This window comes from Schistocerca cancellata, chromosome 2 (genome assembly GCF_023864275.1).
Source record: "Schistocerca cancellata isolate TAMUIC-IGC-003103 chromosome 2, iqSchCanc2.1, whole genome shotgun sequence".
Classification (NCBI taxonomy): domain Eukaryota; kingdom Metazoa; phylum Arthropoda; class Insecta; order Orthoptera; family Acrididae; genus Schistocerca; species Schistocerca cancellata.
Genome location: NC_064627.1, coordinates 857,531,007 through 857,550,251, shown reverse-complemented (window position 1 = coordinate 857,550,251; position 19,245 = coordinate 857,531,007). Strand labels below are relative to the sequence as shown.

Below are 19,245 nucleotides of genomic sequence, written 5' to 3'. Positions count from 1 at the left end.
TTCATTTGCCACGAAGACCTAGGCTGTAGGGAAGGGACCGTTTGATGTGGAATGGGTGGCAGCTGTCATAATGGAGGTACTGTTGCTTGTTGGTGGGTTTGACGTGGACGAATATGTGAAGCTGGCCATTGGACAGATTGAGATCAACGTCAAGGAAAGTGTCATGGGATTTGAAGTAGGACCAGGTGAATCTGATGGAACCAAAGGAGTTGAGGTTGGAGAGGAAATTCTGGAGTTGTTCTTCACTGTGAGTCCAGATCATGAAGATGTCATCAATAAATTTGTACCAAACTTTGGGTTGGCAGGCCTGGGTAACCAAGAAGGCTTCCTGTAAGCGACCCATAAATAGGTTGGCATACGAGGGGGCCATCCTGGTACCCATGGCTGTTCCCTTTAATTGATGGCATGTCTGGCCTTCGAAAGTGAAGAAGTTGTGAGTCAGGATGAAGCTGGCTAAGGTAATGAGGAAAGAGGTTTCAGGTAGGGTGGCAGGTGATCAGTGTGAAAGGAAGTGCTCCATTGCAGCGAGGCCCTTGACATGTGGAATATTTGTGTATAAGGAAGTGGCATCAATAGTTACAAGGATGGTTTCCGGGGGTAACAGATTGGGTAAGGATTCCAGGCGTTCGAGAAAGTGGTTAGTGTCTTTGATGAAGGATGGGAGATGCATGTAATGGGTTGATGGTGTTTATCTACGTAGGCAGAGATACGTTCTGTGGGGGCTTGGTAACCAGCTATAATGGGGCGGCCGGGATGATTGGGTTTGTGAATTTTAGGAAGTAGGTAGAAGGTAGGGGTGTGGTGTGTCGGTGGGGTCAGGAGGTTGATGGAGTCAGGTGAAAGGTTTTGTAGGGGGCCTAAGGTTCTGATGATTCCTTGAAGCTCCGCCTGGACATCAGGAATTGGATTACCTTGGCAAACTTTGTATGTGGTGTTGTCTGAAAGCTGACGCAGTCCCTCAGCCACATACTCCCGACGATCAAGTACCATGGTCGTGGAACCCTTGTCCGCCGGAAGAATGACGATGGATCTGTCAGCCTTCAGATCACGGATAGCCTGGGCTTCAGCAGTGGTGATGTTGGGAGTAGGATTAAGGTTTTTTGAGAAGGATTGAGAGGCAAGGCTGGAAGTGAGAAATTCCTAGAAGGTTTGGAGAGGGTGATTTTGAGGAAGAGGAGGTGGGTCCCGCTGTGACGGAGGATGGAACTGTTCCAGGCAGGGTTCAATTTGGCTCGTGTCTTGGGGAGTTGGATCATTAGGAGTAGGATTAGGATTATTTTTCTTCGTGGCAAAGTGATATTTCCAGCAGAGAGTACTAGTGTAGGACAGTAAATCTTTGACGAGGGCAAAGTCTACAAAGAAGCCATGGATTACTCAAGGAATAGGGGTATCTTGTAAAACAAAAAAATAACTGTATCTGTCAATCCAAAACAGTTCTGATATTGATGCTATAGCACATTACAAGAAATACTGCAAAATATTAAAGACTGTAATACAAACATCAAAGCAAATATATTACAAGGAAAACATAGTCATATCAGATAACAAAATAAAGACAATATGGGATATAGTGAAGGAGGAGACTGATAGTACCAGACATGAAGAGGGACAAATAGCATTAAGAGAAGTGTATAGTGTTGCAGAACTTTTCAACAAACATTTTATAACTTACTGAAAAGATGGGGTTGTCTGGTTCTGTAGATGCTGCTATGGAATACCTCAGACCATACATTTCAAGTAACTTCAATAATATGAATTTGACTCTCACTACCCCAGCAGAAATAATTTCCATCATAACATCTTTAAAATCAAAAACATCTAGTGGGTATGATGAAATATCAACAAAGTTAATTAAAGAATGTGATTCTGAGTTAAGTAACATATTAAGCTATCTGTGTAACCAGTCGTTTATCAGTGGAATATTTCCTGAATGGTTGAAATACGCTGAAGTTAAGCCATTGTTTAAGAAGGGAGATAAAGAAATAGCATCAAATTTCCGCCCAATTTCACTTTCACCAGCATTCTCAAAAATTTTAGAAAAACTAATGTACAATCGGCTTTATTACCATCTTATCTCAAATAACATACTGTCAAAGCCGCAGTACGGATTTCTAAAGGGTTCTGATATTGAGAAGGCTATCTACATTTACAGTGAAAATGTGCTAAATTCATGACACAAAAAATCGCAGGCAACTGGTATTTTTGTGATCTGTCAAAGGCATTTTACTGTGTAAATCACAATATCCTTTTTAGTAGATTAGAATATTATGGTGTAACAGGAAATGCTGCAAAATGGTTCACACCTTATATCTCTGGCAGGAAACAAAGGGTGTTATTAGGCAAGAGACATGTATTAAGCTATCAGACATCATCCAACTGGGAACTAATTACATGTAAGGTCCCACAAGGTTCCATTTTAGGGCTCTTACTTTTTCTTGTATATATCAATGACTTTTCATCAGTAACATTACCAAATGCCAAGTTTGATTTGTTTGCCAATGATACAAGCATTGCAATAAATAGCAAATCAAGTGTAGTCTTAGAAAGATAGGCTAATAAAATATTTGTGGACATTAATCACTGGCTCCTAGCCAATTCTTTGTCACTAAACTTTGAAAAAACACACTACATGCAGTTCAGAACTTCTAAGGGGTGTCCCACGAGTATAGAGAGTGTTACAAGAAGGTATGACCAAACTTCCCGGAAACATTCCTCACAAACAAATCAAGAAAAGATGTTAAGTGGACATGTGTCCGGAAATGCTTAATTTCCATGTTAGAGCTCACTTTAGTTTCGTCAGTATGTACTGTACTTCCTCGATTCACCGCCAGTTGGCTCAATTGATGGAAGGTAATGTTGACTTCAGTGCTTGTGTTGACATGCAACTCATTGCTCTACAGTACTAGCATCAAGCACATCAGTACGTAGCATGAACAGGTTAGTGTTCATCACGAACATGGTTTTGCAGTCAGTGCAATGTTTACAAATGCGGAGTTGGCAAATGCCCATTTGATGTATGGATTAGCACGGGGCAATAGCTGTGGCGCGGTACGTTTGTATCGAGACAGATATCCAGAACGAAGGTGTCCTGACAGGAAGACGTTCGAAGCAATTGATCGGCGTCTTAGGGAGCACGGAACATTCCAGCCTATGACTCACGACTGGGGAAGACCTAGAACGACGAGGACACCTGCAATGGACGAGGCAATTCTTCGTGCAGTTGACGATAACCCTAATGTCAGCGTCAGAGAAGTTGCTGCTGTACAAGGTAACGTTGGCCACGTCACTGTTTGGAGAGTGCTACGGGAGAACCAGTTGTTTCCGTACCATGTACAGCGTGTGCAGGCACTATCAGCAGCTGGTTGGCCTCCACGGGTACACTTCTGCGATGATTCATCCAACAATGTATCAATCCTCATTTCAGTGCAAATGTTCTCTTTACGGATGAGGCTTCATTCCAATGTGATCAAATTGTAAATTTTCACAATCAACAACGAGAATCCGCACGCAGTTGTGCAATCACGTCATCAACACAGATTTTCTGTGAACGTTTGGGCAGGCATTGTTGGTGATGTCTTAATTGTGCCCCATGTTCTTCCACCTACACTCAATGGAGCACGTTGTTATGATTTCATACGGGATACTCTACCTGTGCTGTTAGAACATGTGCCTTTACAAGTACGACACAACATGTGGTTCATGCACGATGGAGCTCCTGCACATTTCAGTCGAAGTGTTCGTACGCTTCTCAACAACAGATTCGGTGACCGATGGATTGGTAGAGGTGGACCAATTCCATGGCCTCCACGCTCTCCTGACCTCAACCCTCTCGAGTTTCATTTATGGGGGCATTTGAAAGTTCTTGTCTACGCAACCCCGGTACCAAATGTAGAGACTCTTCGTGCTCGTATTGTGGACGGCTGTGATACAATACGCCATTCTCCAGGGCAGCATCAGGGATTGCATGCGACGGAGGGTGGATGCATGTATCCTCGCTAACGGACGACATTTTGAACATTTCCTGTAACAAAGTGTTTGAAGTCACGCTGGTACGTTCTGTTGCTGTGTGTTTCCATTCCATGATTAATGTCATTTGAAGAGAAGTAATAAAATGAGCTCTAACATGGAAAGTAAGCGTTTCCGGACACATGTCCACATAACATGTTTTCTTTCTTTTTGTGTGAGGACTGTTTCCTGAAAGTTTGGCCATACCTTTTCGTAACACCCTGTATGCCTAACATACAATGACAAACAGATAGAAGAAATGGACAGTGTTAAATTCTTGGTATTACAGCTTGATAATAAATTCAACTGGGAGGAGCACACCACAGAAATGCTGAAGCGTCTTAACAAATCTCTATTTTCAATGCGAATTGTGTCAGACATTGGGGATATAAAAATGACAAAGCTGGCATACTATGCTTACTGTCATTCCATAATGTCATATCGGATTATTTTTTGGGGTAATTCATCAAGCCAAGCTAAAGTTTTCCGGGCACAAAAACGTGCAGTAAGAGTTATATGTGGTGTGAACTCTTATAACATCCTGCAGAAGCCTGTTTAGGGAACTTGGGATACTAACTACTGCTTCTCAATATATTTATTCCTTAACGAAATTTGTCATTAAAAATATATAACTTTTTCAAACCAACAGCTCATTTCATGGAATCAATACTAAAAATAAGAATAATCTTCACAAGGATTTAAAGTCACTTACTCTCGTACAAAAAGGTGTGCATAATTCAGGAACACACATTTTCAATAACTCGCCAGCAGCCATAAAAAGCTTAACAACCAATGAAATCCAGTTTAAGAGAAGCCTAAAGGATTTATTGGAGGCCAACTCCTTCTACTCTATTGATGAATTTCTCAGTAGGACCAATTGATTTGTGTGGAATATGGGAGATGCTGAGCCACGATACGCACAATAAAAAGATTCACACAATTAAGGCCTTTGTCAGCAGTAGATACACACACACACACACACACACACACACACACACACACACACACACACACACACACACACACACACACACAAAAGCGCAACTTGCAAACACACCTGCAGTCTCAGAGAGCTGAAACTACACTGTGAGCAGCAGCAACAGTGCATGATGGGAGTGGCGACTGGGTGGGGGTAAGGAGGAGGCTGGGGTGGGGTGGGGAGGGGGAGGGATAGTATGGTGCGAGTGGTGGGCAGTGAAGTGTTGCAGTTTAGCGGAGGGTAGGAGAGAAGGTGCGGAGGGGGAGGGGGTAAGTAGCGGAAAGGAGAGAAATAAAAATAAAAATAAAAGAAATTAAAATACTGGGTGTGGCGCTGAAATGACGGCTGTGTAGTGCTGGAATGGGAACAGGGAGGGGGCTGGATGGGTGAGGACAGTGACTAACGAAGGTTGAGGCCAGGAGGGTTACCGGAATGTAGGACGTATTGCAGGGAAAGTTCCCACCTGTGCAGTTCAGAAAAGCTGGTGTTGGTGGGAAGGATCCATATGGTACAGGCTGTGAAGCAATCATTGAGATGAGGGGTATCATGTTTGGCAGCGTGTTGAACTACAAAGTGGTCCACTTGTTTTTTGGCCACAGTTTGTTGGTGGCCATTCATGCGGACAGACAGCTTGTTAGTTGTCATGCCTACATAGAATGCAGCACAGTGGTTGCAGCTTAGCTTGTAGATCACGACTGGTTTCACAGGTAACCCTACCTTTGATGCGATAGGTAATGTTAGTGACCGAACTGGAGTAGGTGGTGATAGAAGGATGTATGGGACAGGTCTTGCATCTACGTCTATTGCAGGGGTATGAGCCATGAGGTAAGGGATTGGAAGCAGGGGTTGTGTAAGGATGGATGAGTATATTGTGTAGGTTCGGTGGACGGCAGAATACCATGGTAGGAGAGGTGGGAAGGATAGTGGGAAGGACATTTATCATTTCAGGGCACGACGAGAGGTAATTGAAACCCTGGCGGAGAAGGTAACTCAGTTGCTCCAGTCGCGGATGGTACTGAGTAACAAGGGGAATGCTCCTCTGTGGCCGAACTGTGGGACTTTGGGAGGTGGTGGGAGCATGGAAATATAAGGCATGGGAGATTTGTTTTTGTACAAAGATGGGAGGATAATTACGGTCAGTGAAGGCTTCAGTGAGACCCTCGGTATATTTAGAGAGGGACTGCTCGTCACTGCAGATGCGACGACCACGGGTGGCTAGGCTTTACGGAAGGAAACTTCTTGGTATGAAACGGGTGGCAGCTGTCGAAGTGGAGGTACTGCTGGTGGTTAGTAGGTTTGGTATGGATGGAGGTACTGATGTAGCCATCTCCGAGGAGGAGGTCAACATCCAGGAAGGTGGCTTGTTGGGTTGAGTAGGACCAGGTGAAGCAAATGGGGGAGAAGTTGTTGAGGTTCTGGAATGTGAATAAGGTGTCCTCACCTTAAATTCAGATAGCAAAGATGTCATTAATGAATCTGAACCAGGTGAGGGGTTTAGGATTCTGGGTTTTTAGGAAGGATTCCTCTAGATTGTTACATTCCAGCCTGGATTTTCCATTGTTTGAGATATATATTCTGCACCATTTCAGTGCAGTAATGTGTTCATTGTAAATAAGTGTGTGTGTGTGTGTGTGTGTGTGTGTGTGTGTGTGTAAGTACAATCTAACTTCTGCACCATTTCAGTGCAGTAATATGTTCATTGTAAATAAGTATTGTAGTAGTTCTATTACATGTTTATTACCTCATAAATAAATATAAAAACTTTTTTTAAAATTTTAAATTCAGTGCATTAGTGTTTGTAAAATTATTCTTTCATATAGTGTTCATTTAAAAAAAAAAAAAAAAAAAATGATGATCATTCCACTTGGGACCTGTGGAAGGTACATTAGCTTACTTGTTTCAGTTGTAAATATTTGCCATGTATTATTGTTTTTCTGACATGTTCCACAGCCTGGAGGACCTCCTCACTATGGATCAATTGGAATGAAAGTAAATCTAACCTAATCATTTCTAAGAAAGAATGTTCTTGTTATTACTGTTTACTGTGCCTTTCTGGAAACTGAGGAAGCAACTGAGATTATTAAAAATGTTGAGTCAGAACAAAGGTGGTGAGGTAAAAATGTATTTGAAGGGATAGGTGATTATAATATAGAGTGAAAATCTTTCATGTTGATAGTGTCATATAACTACTGGAATTGAAATTTGTTCCTCAACTTTCCTGACTGTGAGTGTTTTTATAGCAGTTTTGTTGGAATTTAATGCACCTATGAAAAATGTTTGGGATATAAAATGTAATACTATGTTGTAAGTACACTAATACTTTTTTTAAATTCAAATAGCTGGATCCACTACACTGGAAATAGTGCATTCATTTATTTTGCACACAAAATAAATTAGTGATCAGATTCACCCCACGTTGTGAGGTGAAGGTAATCAACAATTACAGTAAGGGCAATTATGAATTAACAATAAATTAATACATGAATATACCATCCTCAAGGCTGTACAGTTAACACTTCAAATGTGTATTCTGACATTGCTGAAGTAAACAGATTTTTTTTTATTACTTAAAAAAAGCTCCTGTTTTTGATTGGATTCACCCCAGCTTACCAGTACTTAGTATTGTTCTTCCTGAAGATAAGTAGTGGTCTGTAATTCTGTCTCCTTGTAATTTTACAACATTGAAAATTGTTATCAATCAATTCCAGCCAGTAACTGTTACAGCCATCTGAGAGGCTGGGGTGACACAAAAAAACTGAATATCATCATAATAGGAGAACCAATGTAAAACTTACATAGCAATGAAACATGTAATTATTACACACTTCAACATCAATCTGCTTTACAAAATAAGTGGGACTCTTTAAGATGTAGATATGTCAATAAAACAAATTATGTACTGTTTATGGGACTACACTTAAAATTTGTAAATTCTGACCTGATATATGGTGCTATCCAGTTCTCATATTCTTCCCTCTTATGCCTCTTTCTCGCTGTTGCGATATACCTCAAATAGCCTCTGTCTGAGTCATTACATATTGGCATAGCGAACCTGCAAAAGTTTTCCAGTTATTGTAAAACCTTAACTCCAACCTGTGGCTAACATCAGTATAACAAACTAAAATGAAACAGGAAAAGAAGAAAAAGCTACAATGTCTTACCCAGTAATCTGCAGCACATCTTCCAGGTAAAGTTCCTGAACAGGATAAGTGAATCCCGGGATGTTTATGAGAGGACAGTTGTCGAAGTACCGCGAAAATGACTCGGCATTCAATGTTGCACTCATCAACACCAATTTAAGATCAGGCCGCTGCAGAAGATGCAAAAAATGAATATTGCACTAATCTGATGTCGCATGTAATTGTTTCTGAAATCACAATCCACACTAATACATTCAGGCAACAGTACTAAAACACACTTATTTTTACCTGTGGACTGTCATTCACAAAAAACAAAAATGGGCAAGAAATGCTTCAAAATGACAATGGTTCTGGCAAGTAACAAAAATGATAAGGATATCTACATACAAAGATTAAGACTTGGACGTGCAGAATCATGTACTTTTGCACAAGATACACAGACACAAAGCTATGTGAAGCTGAAGCATGGTAAATGATTAATTACTTGAAACACTTGTCCTCGGAGGGGTAGCCAGACCTGGAGCATGCACAAAACTTATTATGAAACAGGAAAGGCCCTAAAAGATATGCAAGCAGATAACAAAAAAAATGGTTCAAATGGCTCTGAGCACTATGCAACTTAACTTCTGAGGTCATCAGTCGCCTAGAACTTAGAACTAATTAAACCTAAATAACCTAAGGACATCACACACATCCATGCCCAAGGCAGGATTCGAACCTGCGACCGTAGGGGTCGCTCGGCTCGAAACTGTAGCACCTAGAACCGCAAGGCCAAAGCAGATAATAGAGGATAATAGTAATTATACCAAACAATTACACGATGTTTTGCACAAACTATCAAAATACATCAGAATCACCCAATCCTAACTAAATATGAAAGCAGGAATCGTGGAACTTCTGCTCTCCGACAAGTTCATGTCAACTTTCAGTCATGACAAAGTTGCTCAGATTCAAGCCAGCTGCAAGGCACAATGTGTATAATGATTATATACGGTATATTACCATCAATAGAGGAATGGAAGACATATACAGGTATAACAGTTGTGATATACAACATTTGGATGGGATTCATAGTAATCCTTACATGGGGAGACCGCGAATAAATTATATGCCATTGGCTACTGAAAGATGCCGACACAAATGTAGGTGTGCCAATTTTTTCCCCTTACACAAAGTATACAGGTCACATCAACTGCTCTTGAGGTGGAAGATTTAAAAATCTTAACCATGTAAATCAAAGGCTGTACTGCTGTACCATATAAAAACCTCCCAAGTGCTGATTTCAGCATTGAAGTACCTTCTAATTTCTTAAGTCAACACATGCAAATATCAAAGTTTTGCATCTTGGTCTTCCCACAGTCCACAACATATACATTGTTATCTATTGTTATTGGGGTCTCAGCAATGCTGTTAGAAACTATAATTTTAAGGATACCCAAAAGACAATGCGTGAAAATACATATACGATGTGTGAAAATACATATACAACACCAGCATATGAAACAAGTAAAAGGAAAGACAGATGTCTAAAAAATAAGATTATGAGATTAACAGAAAATGCAAAACAGCTAACAAGGAAAGTTAGGAGGAAAAAACATGTAGTTGCAAATTGTTATGCACTGGTAGGGGGGGGGGGGGGGAGACTGTAATGAATACATATCAAAAATTGTGATCGTTGGGATGTGAGCATAGCGGTGAGGCTAGGGGGGTGCATTTCAAGGTCATTTTTTTATGTTCTTCTTGAATATATCAAATTAAATTTCCTACAAAAAAGGCCTTACTTTTCTCCATATCAAATTAAATTTCCTACAAAAAAGGCCTTACTTTTCTCCACACCCACTCTTCCACCATGTTACACCCTCAGAACACAACCCTTCAATACTTAGCTGTGGTAACAAATTTAATATCTGTTCTTAATTCATTTCATTTAACAATAAACGTGCAACGTGGAAACTGACAGCCCAAGAGAAGAAAGGTATATGAACAGAATATATGTAAGGACCTTCATTCTTTTCTCAATGCTAGAAGGGAAATTGATTCTTAGTTGTCCTGTACACCAGCTGCAGCATTCCTCTGGGAAAGGCAAATTCAAAAACCACAAGTGCAGCTGGCTTTTCAGTTTACATACAGGCTATAACTCCCCATCTCCTGTCCAGTTCTCTCACATGACGATGAGCATTTTGGATGTGGGGGGCTCAATATCATGGTCATCTGTGCGCTGCCACGAAGTCAGCAACCCTTTCTCATGGTAGGGGCTATGGCTGTCACCACAAGCAGCGCAGTTTATAATGGATTCGGACTTGAAGGCAATATTCCAGAAAGAGGAGGAGAGTAGGTGAAGATTAAACAGGGGATATGGACACTGCAAGAAGAATTTGACAGAACACTAAAAGACCTAGGTGGAAGCAGTACCCCTGGATTAGATGACATTCACTCAAAATTACTGAGATCCTTGGCAGAGCCAGATGTGATGAAATTATTTCCACTGGTGTACGAGATGTACAAGAGAGTCGAAATACTCTCGAACTTTAGGAAGAATGTAATAATTTCAATTCCAAATAAGGGGGGTGCTAATAGGTGTGAATACCACCAAATCATCAGTTTAGTTAGTCATGGTTGGAAAATATTGGCACTTATTACTTACAGAAGAAAGGGAAAACCAGTAGAAGTTGAACTTGGAGAAGATCAGTTTGGGTTCGAGAGAACTGTAGGAACATCAGAGGCAATACTAATGCTATGTCTTATCTCAGAAGATATGTTGAAGAAAGGCTAATCAATGTTTAGAGCATTTGTAGATTTGGAAAAGGCTTTTGACAATATTGACTAGTTTATACTCTTTGCAATGTTGAAGGCAACATGGAAAAAATGCATAGAGCAAAAAGTCTGTTTAAAACTTGTACAGAAAGCTGTCAAACGACATGTGAGGAAAGCAGTAGTTGAGATGCAACTGAGACAGGGTTGTAGCACATCTCCAATGTTGCTCAATCTGTACACTGAGCAAGCAATAAAGGAAACCAAGGAGAAAACTGGAAAGGGCATCTAAGTTCATGCAGAAGAAATAAAATCTTTAAGGTTTACTGATAACACTGTTCTGTCAGAGATGGTAATGGGCTTGGATGAACAACTGAATGGAATGGATAGTATCTTCAAAAGAGATTGTAATGCAAACATCATCAAAAGTAAAATAATGCTAATGCAATGTAATCACATCAAATCAGACAATTTTGAGGGAATTACGTTAGCAAATGATACACTAAAAGTAAAAGATGGGTTTAGAGTTTTGGGCAGCAAAATAAATGATGATGTCCAAAGTAAAGAGGATATAAAATGCATACCAGCATCAGCAAGGAAAGTGTTTCTGAAAAGGGAAATTTGTTATCATCAAATATGAATTTAAACACCACAAAGCGTTTTCTGAAGGTATTTGACTGGAGAGCAGCCTTGTATGCAAGCAAAACTGGGTCGAAAAGCTGGTCAGACAAGAAGAGAATAAAAGCTTTTGAAATGTGGTACTACAGAAGAATGATGAATGATGAATATTAGACGGCTGGATCAAATAACCAGTAAGGAATACTGAACTGAAATGAGGAGTACATTAATTTACGGTAACTTGACTAAAAGAAGTGATCGGTTGATAGGATACAACTTGAGGCATCGAAAGAATAGTCAATTTGGTAATGGACAGAAATGTGGAGGAAAAAATTGTCAAGGGAGACCTAGGAATGAAACAGTAAGAAGTTTCAAATGAATATAGGTTGCAGTAGTTATTTATATATGACGAGGCCTGTGCGGAATAGGCAAGCATGAACAGTTGCATCAAACCTGTCTTCTGACTAAAGACCATCATATTGTCACCTTTCACAAACAACATATTTTCCCACACTCTCAACAGCCAAACAGCAGCCTCATTTTGATGCAACCACATATATTCCACACAGTGATTTGTGACTGGCTGTCATGGTACCACATGAGGTTACACACATTACAACTAGAGTAGCACAGCACTGAAGGAAAAGGACAAAAGTAGCATTATGTGTCTCATACTTGGAACAAAATAAATTGCACAATCAATCCTGGTAGATGAAAGAGCAGTTAAATCAAGATTTGGTATTTACTGTTAAATACTATATCTACGTTTCTAGCATTTGTAGACTTAGAGAAAGCTTTTGACAATGTTGACTGGAATACTCTCTTTGAAATTCTAAAGGTGGCAGGGGTAAAATACAGGGAGCGAAAGGCTATTTAGAATTTATACAGAAACCAGATGGCAGTTATAAGAGTCGAGGGACATGAAAGGGAAGCAGTGGTTGGGAAGGGAGTGAGACAGGGTTGTAGCCTCTCCCCGATGTTATTCAATCTGTATATTGAGCAAGCAGTAAAGGAAACAAAAGAAAAATTCGGAGTAAGTATTAAAATCCATAAAGAAGAAATAAAAACGTTGAGGTTCGCCGATGACATTGTAATTCTGTCAGACAGCAAAGGACTTGTTGAACGGAATGGACAGTGTCTTGAAAGGAGGATATAAGATGAACATCAACAAAAGCAATACGAGGATAATGGAATGTAGTCGAATTAAGTTGGGTGATGTTGATGGTATTAGATTAGGAAATGAGACACTTAAAGTAGTGAAGGACTTTTGCTACTTGGGGAGCAAAATAACTGATGATGGTCGAAGTAGAGAGGATATAAAATGTAGACTGCCAATGGCAAGGAAAGCGTTTCTGAAGAAGAAAATTTGTTAACATCGAGTATAGATTTAAATGTCAGGAAGTCGTTTCTGAAAGTATTTGTATGGAGTGTAGCCATGTATGGAAGTGAAACATGGACGATAAATAGTTTGGACTAGAAGAGAATAGAAGCTTTCAAAATGTGGTGCTACAGAAAAATGCTGTAGATTAGATGGGTAGGTCACATAACTAATGAGGAGGTATTGAATACGATTGGGGAGAAGAGGAGTTTGTGGCGCAACTTGACAAGAAGAAGGGATCGGTTGGTAGGACATGTTCTGAGGCATCAAGGGATCACCAATTTAGTACTGGAGGGCAGCGTGGAGGATAAAAATCGTAGATGGAGACCAAGAGATGAATACACTAAGCAGATTCAGAAGGATGTAAGTTGCAGTAGGTACTGGGAGATGAAGAAGCTTGCACAGGATAGAGTAGCATGGAGAGCTGCATCAAACCAGTCTCAGGACTGAAGACCACAACAACAACAACTATATCTCACAAGGGAAGTATAAGCTTACAAAATAGACCTCACAAACAGTGGTATGAACCATTCATATGCAAAACTGCACACCTTACCATGAGAGACATTTGAATCATCTCCCATTCAAGAAGAACTTTCGTAACATGAAACAAAATATCAATATAACAGAGCTAAAAACATTTATTTTAATGCAGTGACCTATTACTGCATTTCCCTCTACTTAAAATAATTACACTATATGAACAAGAAACTTTTACTGTTGACCCAATAGTGTTGCACAGCTTTTCGGTCTTCAAACAACAGGTGTGGGTTTTCAATGAACTGGACAAAGTGAAGCGTCACAGAACAATATGAACATCTAACTAAAGCCACAGATCACTTCTGTATTCAAACAGTCTAATTCCAAATGCCACACCAATATATAGGACTGCTTGAATGTAGAAGTGATGTTGAAAGTGAAAAAGTGCCATTAGTCAGAAGTGCATATTGTTCTATTCCACTATCCTTTGATCCCTTCACTGAAACCTCATACCTGCAGTCTGAAGACTGCAATTATAGAAAGTTTGTTATTCAGGTAGTGTAATTATTTTAAGGAGCAGGGAATATAGAAATAAGTCACAACATCAAAATGTGTGTGTTTTTTGGTCCCATTATATCGATATTTTGTTTCTTTGTGTTAACACAGTTCCTTTCTTAGACTTCAAATAAGTGATCATTCACATTTCTCTCAAGGTAACACACACCATTTTACATGCAAATGGCTCATGCCACTATTTTTGAGATGAGCAATTTATATCCTTAGCACATTTTTATGTGGTCCTGAGTGTTCAAGGACATGCATGTCCTTTGTCAATAGCATATAAAAATTGAATCTTATTCCAAACACTCAGCATAGACTGATCATGTTAAACTCTGCCAGAATATCGATACTTTGGACAGAATGTGCCATTCGACTTACGGCAGTGTGTGTGTGTGTGTGTGTGTATGTGTGTGTGTGTGTGTCACTTCACTAAGACACATCAAGGAAGGATATTTGGATCAGAATCTATCCGTCAACAGCCTACTGAGGTGCCTAAATAATGATTCAACTAGACCTACACTGCATTACAAAATCATTGCAAACACAGATAACTCACCAGCTGATCATGACTGACAGACATCAACTGTTAATCAAAATTCCCAGCAGATGGATCCTTTCCAGCTGTTGTGTGTTTGTTCCCCCAAAAATTAGTATTAATTTTTTTCCAAATTTTGTGATGTCTTTGATATGCTCAATTATAAGGTATGTGCATAGTACATAAATATATCTAATATTGACTCAATGCTTATCCATTTTAACTTTATTATCTATTATAATCATTTGAAGTTCATGAACCAGCTAGTTCACTTTAAAACTGTGCTAATTACACAACATCAGCAATTTTAGATTTCATTGTCATTGTTCATATGCAAACATATACCTGATCACTGACTTCCTGACAAAGTAGATCAAAAAGATATCAAAATAATAAAAGCAGTTATAAAGCTAATGACAAAATATGTTAGTAACCTTTGCACTCACTCAGTTTCAGAGTAATTAACATCTTTAATGAAAACAGTTTCAGAGTAATTAACATCTCTAATGAAAACACTGTTACTGAAACAGAATCCTATATTTTGGCAAGCTAACTAGCATAATTCAATAAAATTTATCATTGTATATATTATTACTGAAATTATCATTGTATATAAAAGTACTCATCCAAACAAATCTTCTTCCACTATTCAGTTTTTTAGAAATGTCAATATTTTATTGTAATTTATGAAAATCCAGCATACAACAATAACTAACTTTAATATAAATTATGGTCAATCTGTATAAGAAACTTGTTGGAAGCCATTTAGGCCAGTCTGTAGCGAGTTTGAAAGGAGCAAGAACTATGTCCACTGATACAGGGAAATGTACCACAGACGATGAATATAAATTACAAGTCAGGAAATGTACCAGAATTTAGAGAGATTTTGTTTCCAGAAGTTTATTCAATAATCCAGTGACTGTTTTTAAACCATTAATTGAACAGTGAATATGTAATTAGTATCACAGAGTGTGATAAACTTCAATAATGCTCATTATGACAGCAGGGTCAAATTGTGACTTGTACTACTTCCAAATTATACTTGCTGTGCACATTGTTTCCATATTGACATGACTGTTAAGATTTAAAGGAAAGTGATCTGAGAACGTTATAACTGACTATGCTGATGATTTACTTGCTATAAATTAATATTGTGCTTAATTATGACTATGTTAGGTTACTGCACTCCAATCAATTGACATCAGTGCAGTGGGTGGCAAGCTGTTTATCTGCAGTTATAATAAATCAGACTTGATCTGGTCATAAACTGTAGTTTATTCAACATCTCATTGCAGGTAAAGTGTTTGAACTGCAAAGGCAGTGTGAACTACATTATTAGTAGTAAACTGTCCCCATCACCAACCTTTCAGCCAGATTCGAGGTGCAGCTACTGAAGACACACTAGTAAAGGTAATGGTTACTCTACATCAGGACACACAATGAGGACCAGCACGAAAGAAACTACTTTACTACTCCAATTGAGATAACATGATAAATGGCCCACTATCAAGGAGAGTGTAACAGGAAAAGGGTGTGAATGGAACAAATTAAGTATTTTTGCTCATTAAAAAGCGAACAGACCCTACAACTTTTCATCAATTGCGTGACAAAGTCTCAAACACAGAAGATTTTAGGAAAGAGCACAGATATAGCTTTTCTCAAATCGTACAAGAAGATCTTAGACCAGTTTGTCTTATGCAACTACTGCAAATTTCTTTAACATGCAAGTCTGAATATATATGATACTGAAAATAATACAAACAATAAGGTAACAGTTCCTCCAGTAACACAGATTTTATGAAGCACAACTTATTTACAATTGCATCACAGAAAGTAATAGTTCCTAGATCTTCTGAAAATACACAAACAAGAGACTTTAGGAGGTGGATACCTCATGATCAACAGAGTACTTTGAATGTGTGTTGGTGTTGTGACTCGCCAATCATTCAAAGCGCCGCCGCGCAATTACACACGTCCTCTACGTGCGGCGCTGTCTGCCAGCCATGCAGCAGCTGCGCCACCTAAGCGGCCAGCCAAGCAGCGGCCGCTAGACTGGGACTCAGTGCTCATTCAAATGCTAACGTGTACACATGTCTTGCTTGTCAACTTACTCTGTGACTTATATGTGTTGTGTCGTTCTGAAATATATGTGTTAAACTTGACGTTATAACAATTGGCGATGAGGATGGGATTTTTCCTTTTCACCGTTGACCCACAGGGTTCCATGGCTACTGTCGAGCAACTATTGCAAAATCTCCTTGAACAGCAAACGCTTCTAACAGCGGCGATTCGCGATTTCGGCGCGGCGTCAAATGCGGGGCATTTCTCGTCGTGGGCTATACCTCCTTTTCCACCTTACGACGAGATGGCGGAAGACTGGTCTGATTATGAAAAACGTCTTCGACAGCACTTCTTCGCATTTCATGTCACGGACGAACAACCATGTAAGTCTCTGTTCCTTTCCTGGATTTCACCTCAAATGTATCGGTTGTTGTCGCAATTGGCTCCTTTGAAGGATCCTGCGTCTTTGTCCTTTGCTGAAATGTGCTCACTTCTGTCTGTCTATTTTCAAAAGCAAATGCATGTGGTAGCCTCTCGTGTTGCCTTTTATCGTTGTCAAAAACAGCCGCATCAATCCTATCGCGCTTGGGCTGCTGAGCTTCACGGCCTCAGTCGAAAGTGTCAATTTGTTACTGACGTTCACAAAGAATCCTATGCAGATTCCATGGTACGGGATGCTATTATCCGGTTGGCGCCCGACAAAGAAGTTCGGCAACGTGCCCTTCAGTTGGCGAATCCGACTCTAGATGACATTCTCTCCATTACGCAGTCTTTTGAAATTTCTCGCGCCGCTGGGGCGCAAATAGAGGCGTGGGGTGATGTCGGGGAAATACAATCTCTGTGCACTGTTGACGACGCATGCGGCGCGTCCTCGCCGGCCGACGTGGCCGCAGTGTGCTCCCACGCGCAGCCTCGGCCTAGCCGTAAACAACCCGCTAAGAAACTGCAGCAAAACCCCCAGCAACTTCCTTCATGTCCGCGGTGTTTTACGAAACATTCATGTGAGGATTGTCCCCAACGTTGGGCTGTGTGTCACAATTGCAAAAAGAAAGGTCATGTGTCTTCCGTTTGCAAATCCAACAGCATACATGATGTTCATGAACATGACGCTGATTCTGATTCTGTGTTGTCTGTCAATTGCACTTCTTCCCTTTCAGGGAAGTTATTCCTCACTGTCCAAATCCTTGGTCGAGATGTTCGCATGCAAGTGGATACCGGTTCTGCTGCCACTATAATTAATTCTCAGACGTATCTTCAGTTGGGTTCTCCACTCCTGTCACCTGTCACTCAGCAATTATGGACGTACAATAAACAGAAGATTTCTCTCTTGGGACAGTTTAATGCTGAGGTATTTTACAAATCCGTCGTTCACACTGTTCCCATATTTGTGGTCGACCAGAGCAACACAGAAAATCTTTTTGGTTTAAATGCCTTTCGCGTTTTTGGGTTCTCCATAGATGACTCTGTCAATATTGTCTCTGATGCTATTCCTTATGCTCAACTGGATTTCTTGTCGACGACATTTTCGTCCCTTTTTTCTCCTGGGTCAGGCCATGCAAACGACTTTGAAGCTCATATCACACTCAAATCCACTGCTCGGCCTAAGCTTATTCGGGCTCGGCCCATTCCTGCGGCCCTTCGTGATCGGGTAAAACGGGAGTTGGATCGTCTCACTACTTCTGGGGTCTTGCTTCCTGTCACTTCCAGTGAGTGGTCCTCTCCTGTCATTGTCGTTGCTAAGCCAAATGGTGATATTCGTCTCTGTGGCCATTTCAAGGCCACTGTAAATGCTCAATGCCTCATCGACACTTACCCTATGCCCCGTCCTGAAGAACTGTTCACTAAACTTGCTGGAGGCCAGTATTTTTCTAAAATTGACCTGTCAGAAGCTTATCATCAACTTCCTCTCGATGCTGTTTCCCGGCAGTTTCTGGTCCTTAACACGCCTTTCGGCCTCTATCAATACCAACGCTTGCCATTCAGGGTTGCTAGCGCCCCTGCTCTCTTTCAGCGATTCTTGGAACAATTATTGCTCCCTGTCCCTGGGTGTATCAATTACATGGACGACATTGTTGTCACTGGCTCCACCACTGAAGAACATCTTCAAAATCTCCGCACTTTTTAATGTCTTACAGACTGCCGGTCTTAAGTGTAACCTTCAGAAATCACAATTTTTTCAGGCTTCTATCATGTACTTGGGGTTTCAACTCTCTCGGGATGGTATTCGTCCGCTTCAGCAAACTGTCGCTGCGATCGATGCCCTTCCTCGCCCTACATCTGTTAAGGAACTGCAGGCCTTCTTGGGGAAAATAGCACACTATCACAAGTTTTTACCGTCTGCGGCTTCGGTGGCTCAGCCGTTGCATCGCCTGTTGCATAAAAACGTGCCTTTTCACTGGTCCGCGTCATGCGAAGCGGCTTTCCTGAAATTGAAGACTATGCTGAAACAGGCCCCGTTCCTGGCTACTTATCGACCTGGCCAACATCTTGTTCTTGCCACAGACACCTCTCAATACGCGGTCGGTGCAATCCTTGCGCACCGTTTTTCTGACGGTTCGGAACAACCCATTGCTTATGCCTCCAAAACGCTCACGGATGCCCAACAAAAGTATTCTCAAATTGAGAAAGAAGCTTTGGCCATTATTTGTGCTCTTCATAAGTTTGGTGTTTTTCTCTAAGGCTCAAAATTTCATCTTGTTATGGATCACAAACCACTTGTTTCCTTGTTTCATCCATC

General features: G+C 40.4%; 1 protein-coding gene across 1 annotated transcript in view; it reads right to left on the bottom strand.

The window, feature by feature from the left end:
* Positions 1–19,245, bottom strand: part of LOC126162792 (ATP-dependent DNA/RNA helicase DHX36-like) — a 254,109-nt gene that overhangs the window by 129,868 nt on the left and 104,996 nt on the right. The window contains exons 8-9 of the mRNA XM_049919511.1: positions 8,146–8,294; positions 7,923–8,036 (exon numbers count right to left, since the gene is read on the bottom strand). Coding sequence (XP_049775468.1) covers positions 7,923–8,036; positions 8,146–8,294 — 263 coding nt within the window. The remainder of the gene's footprint in view (positions 1–7,922; positions 8,037–8,145; positions 8,295–19,245) is intronic.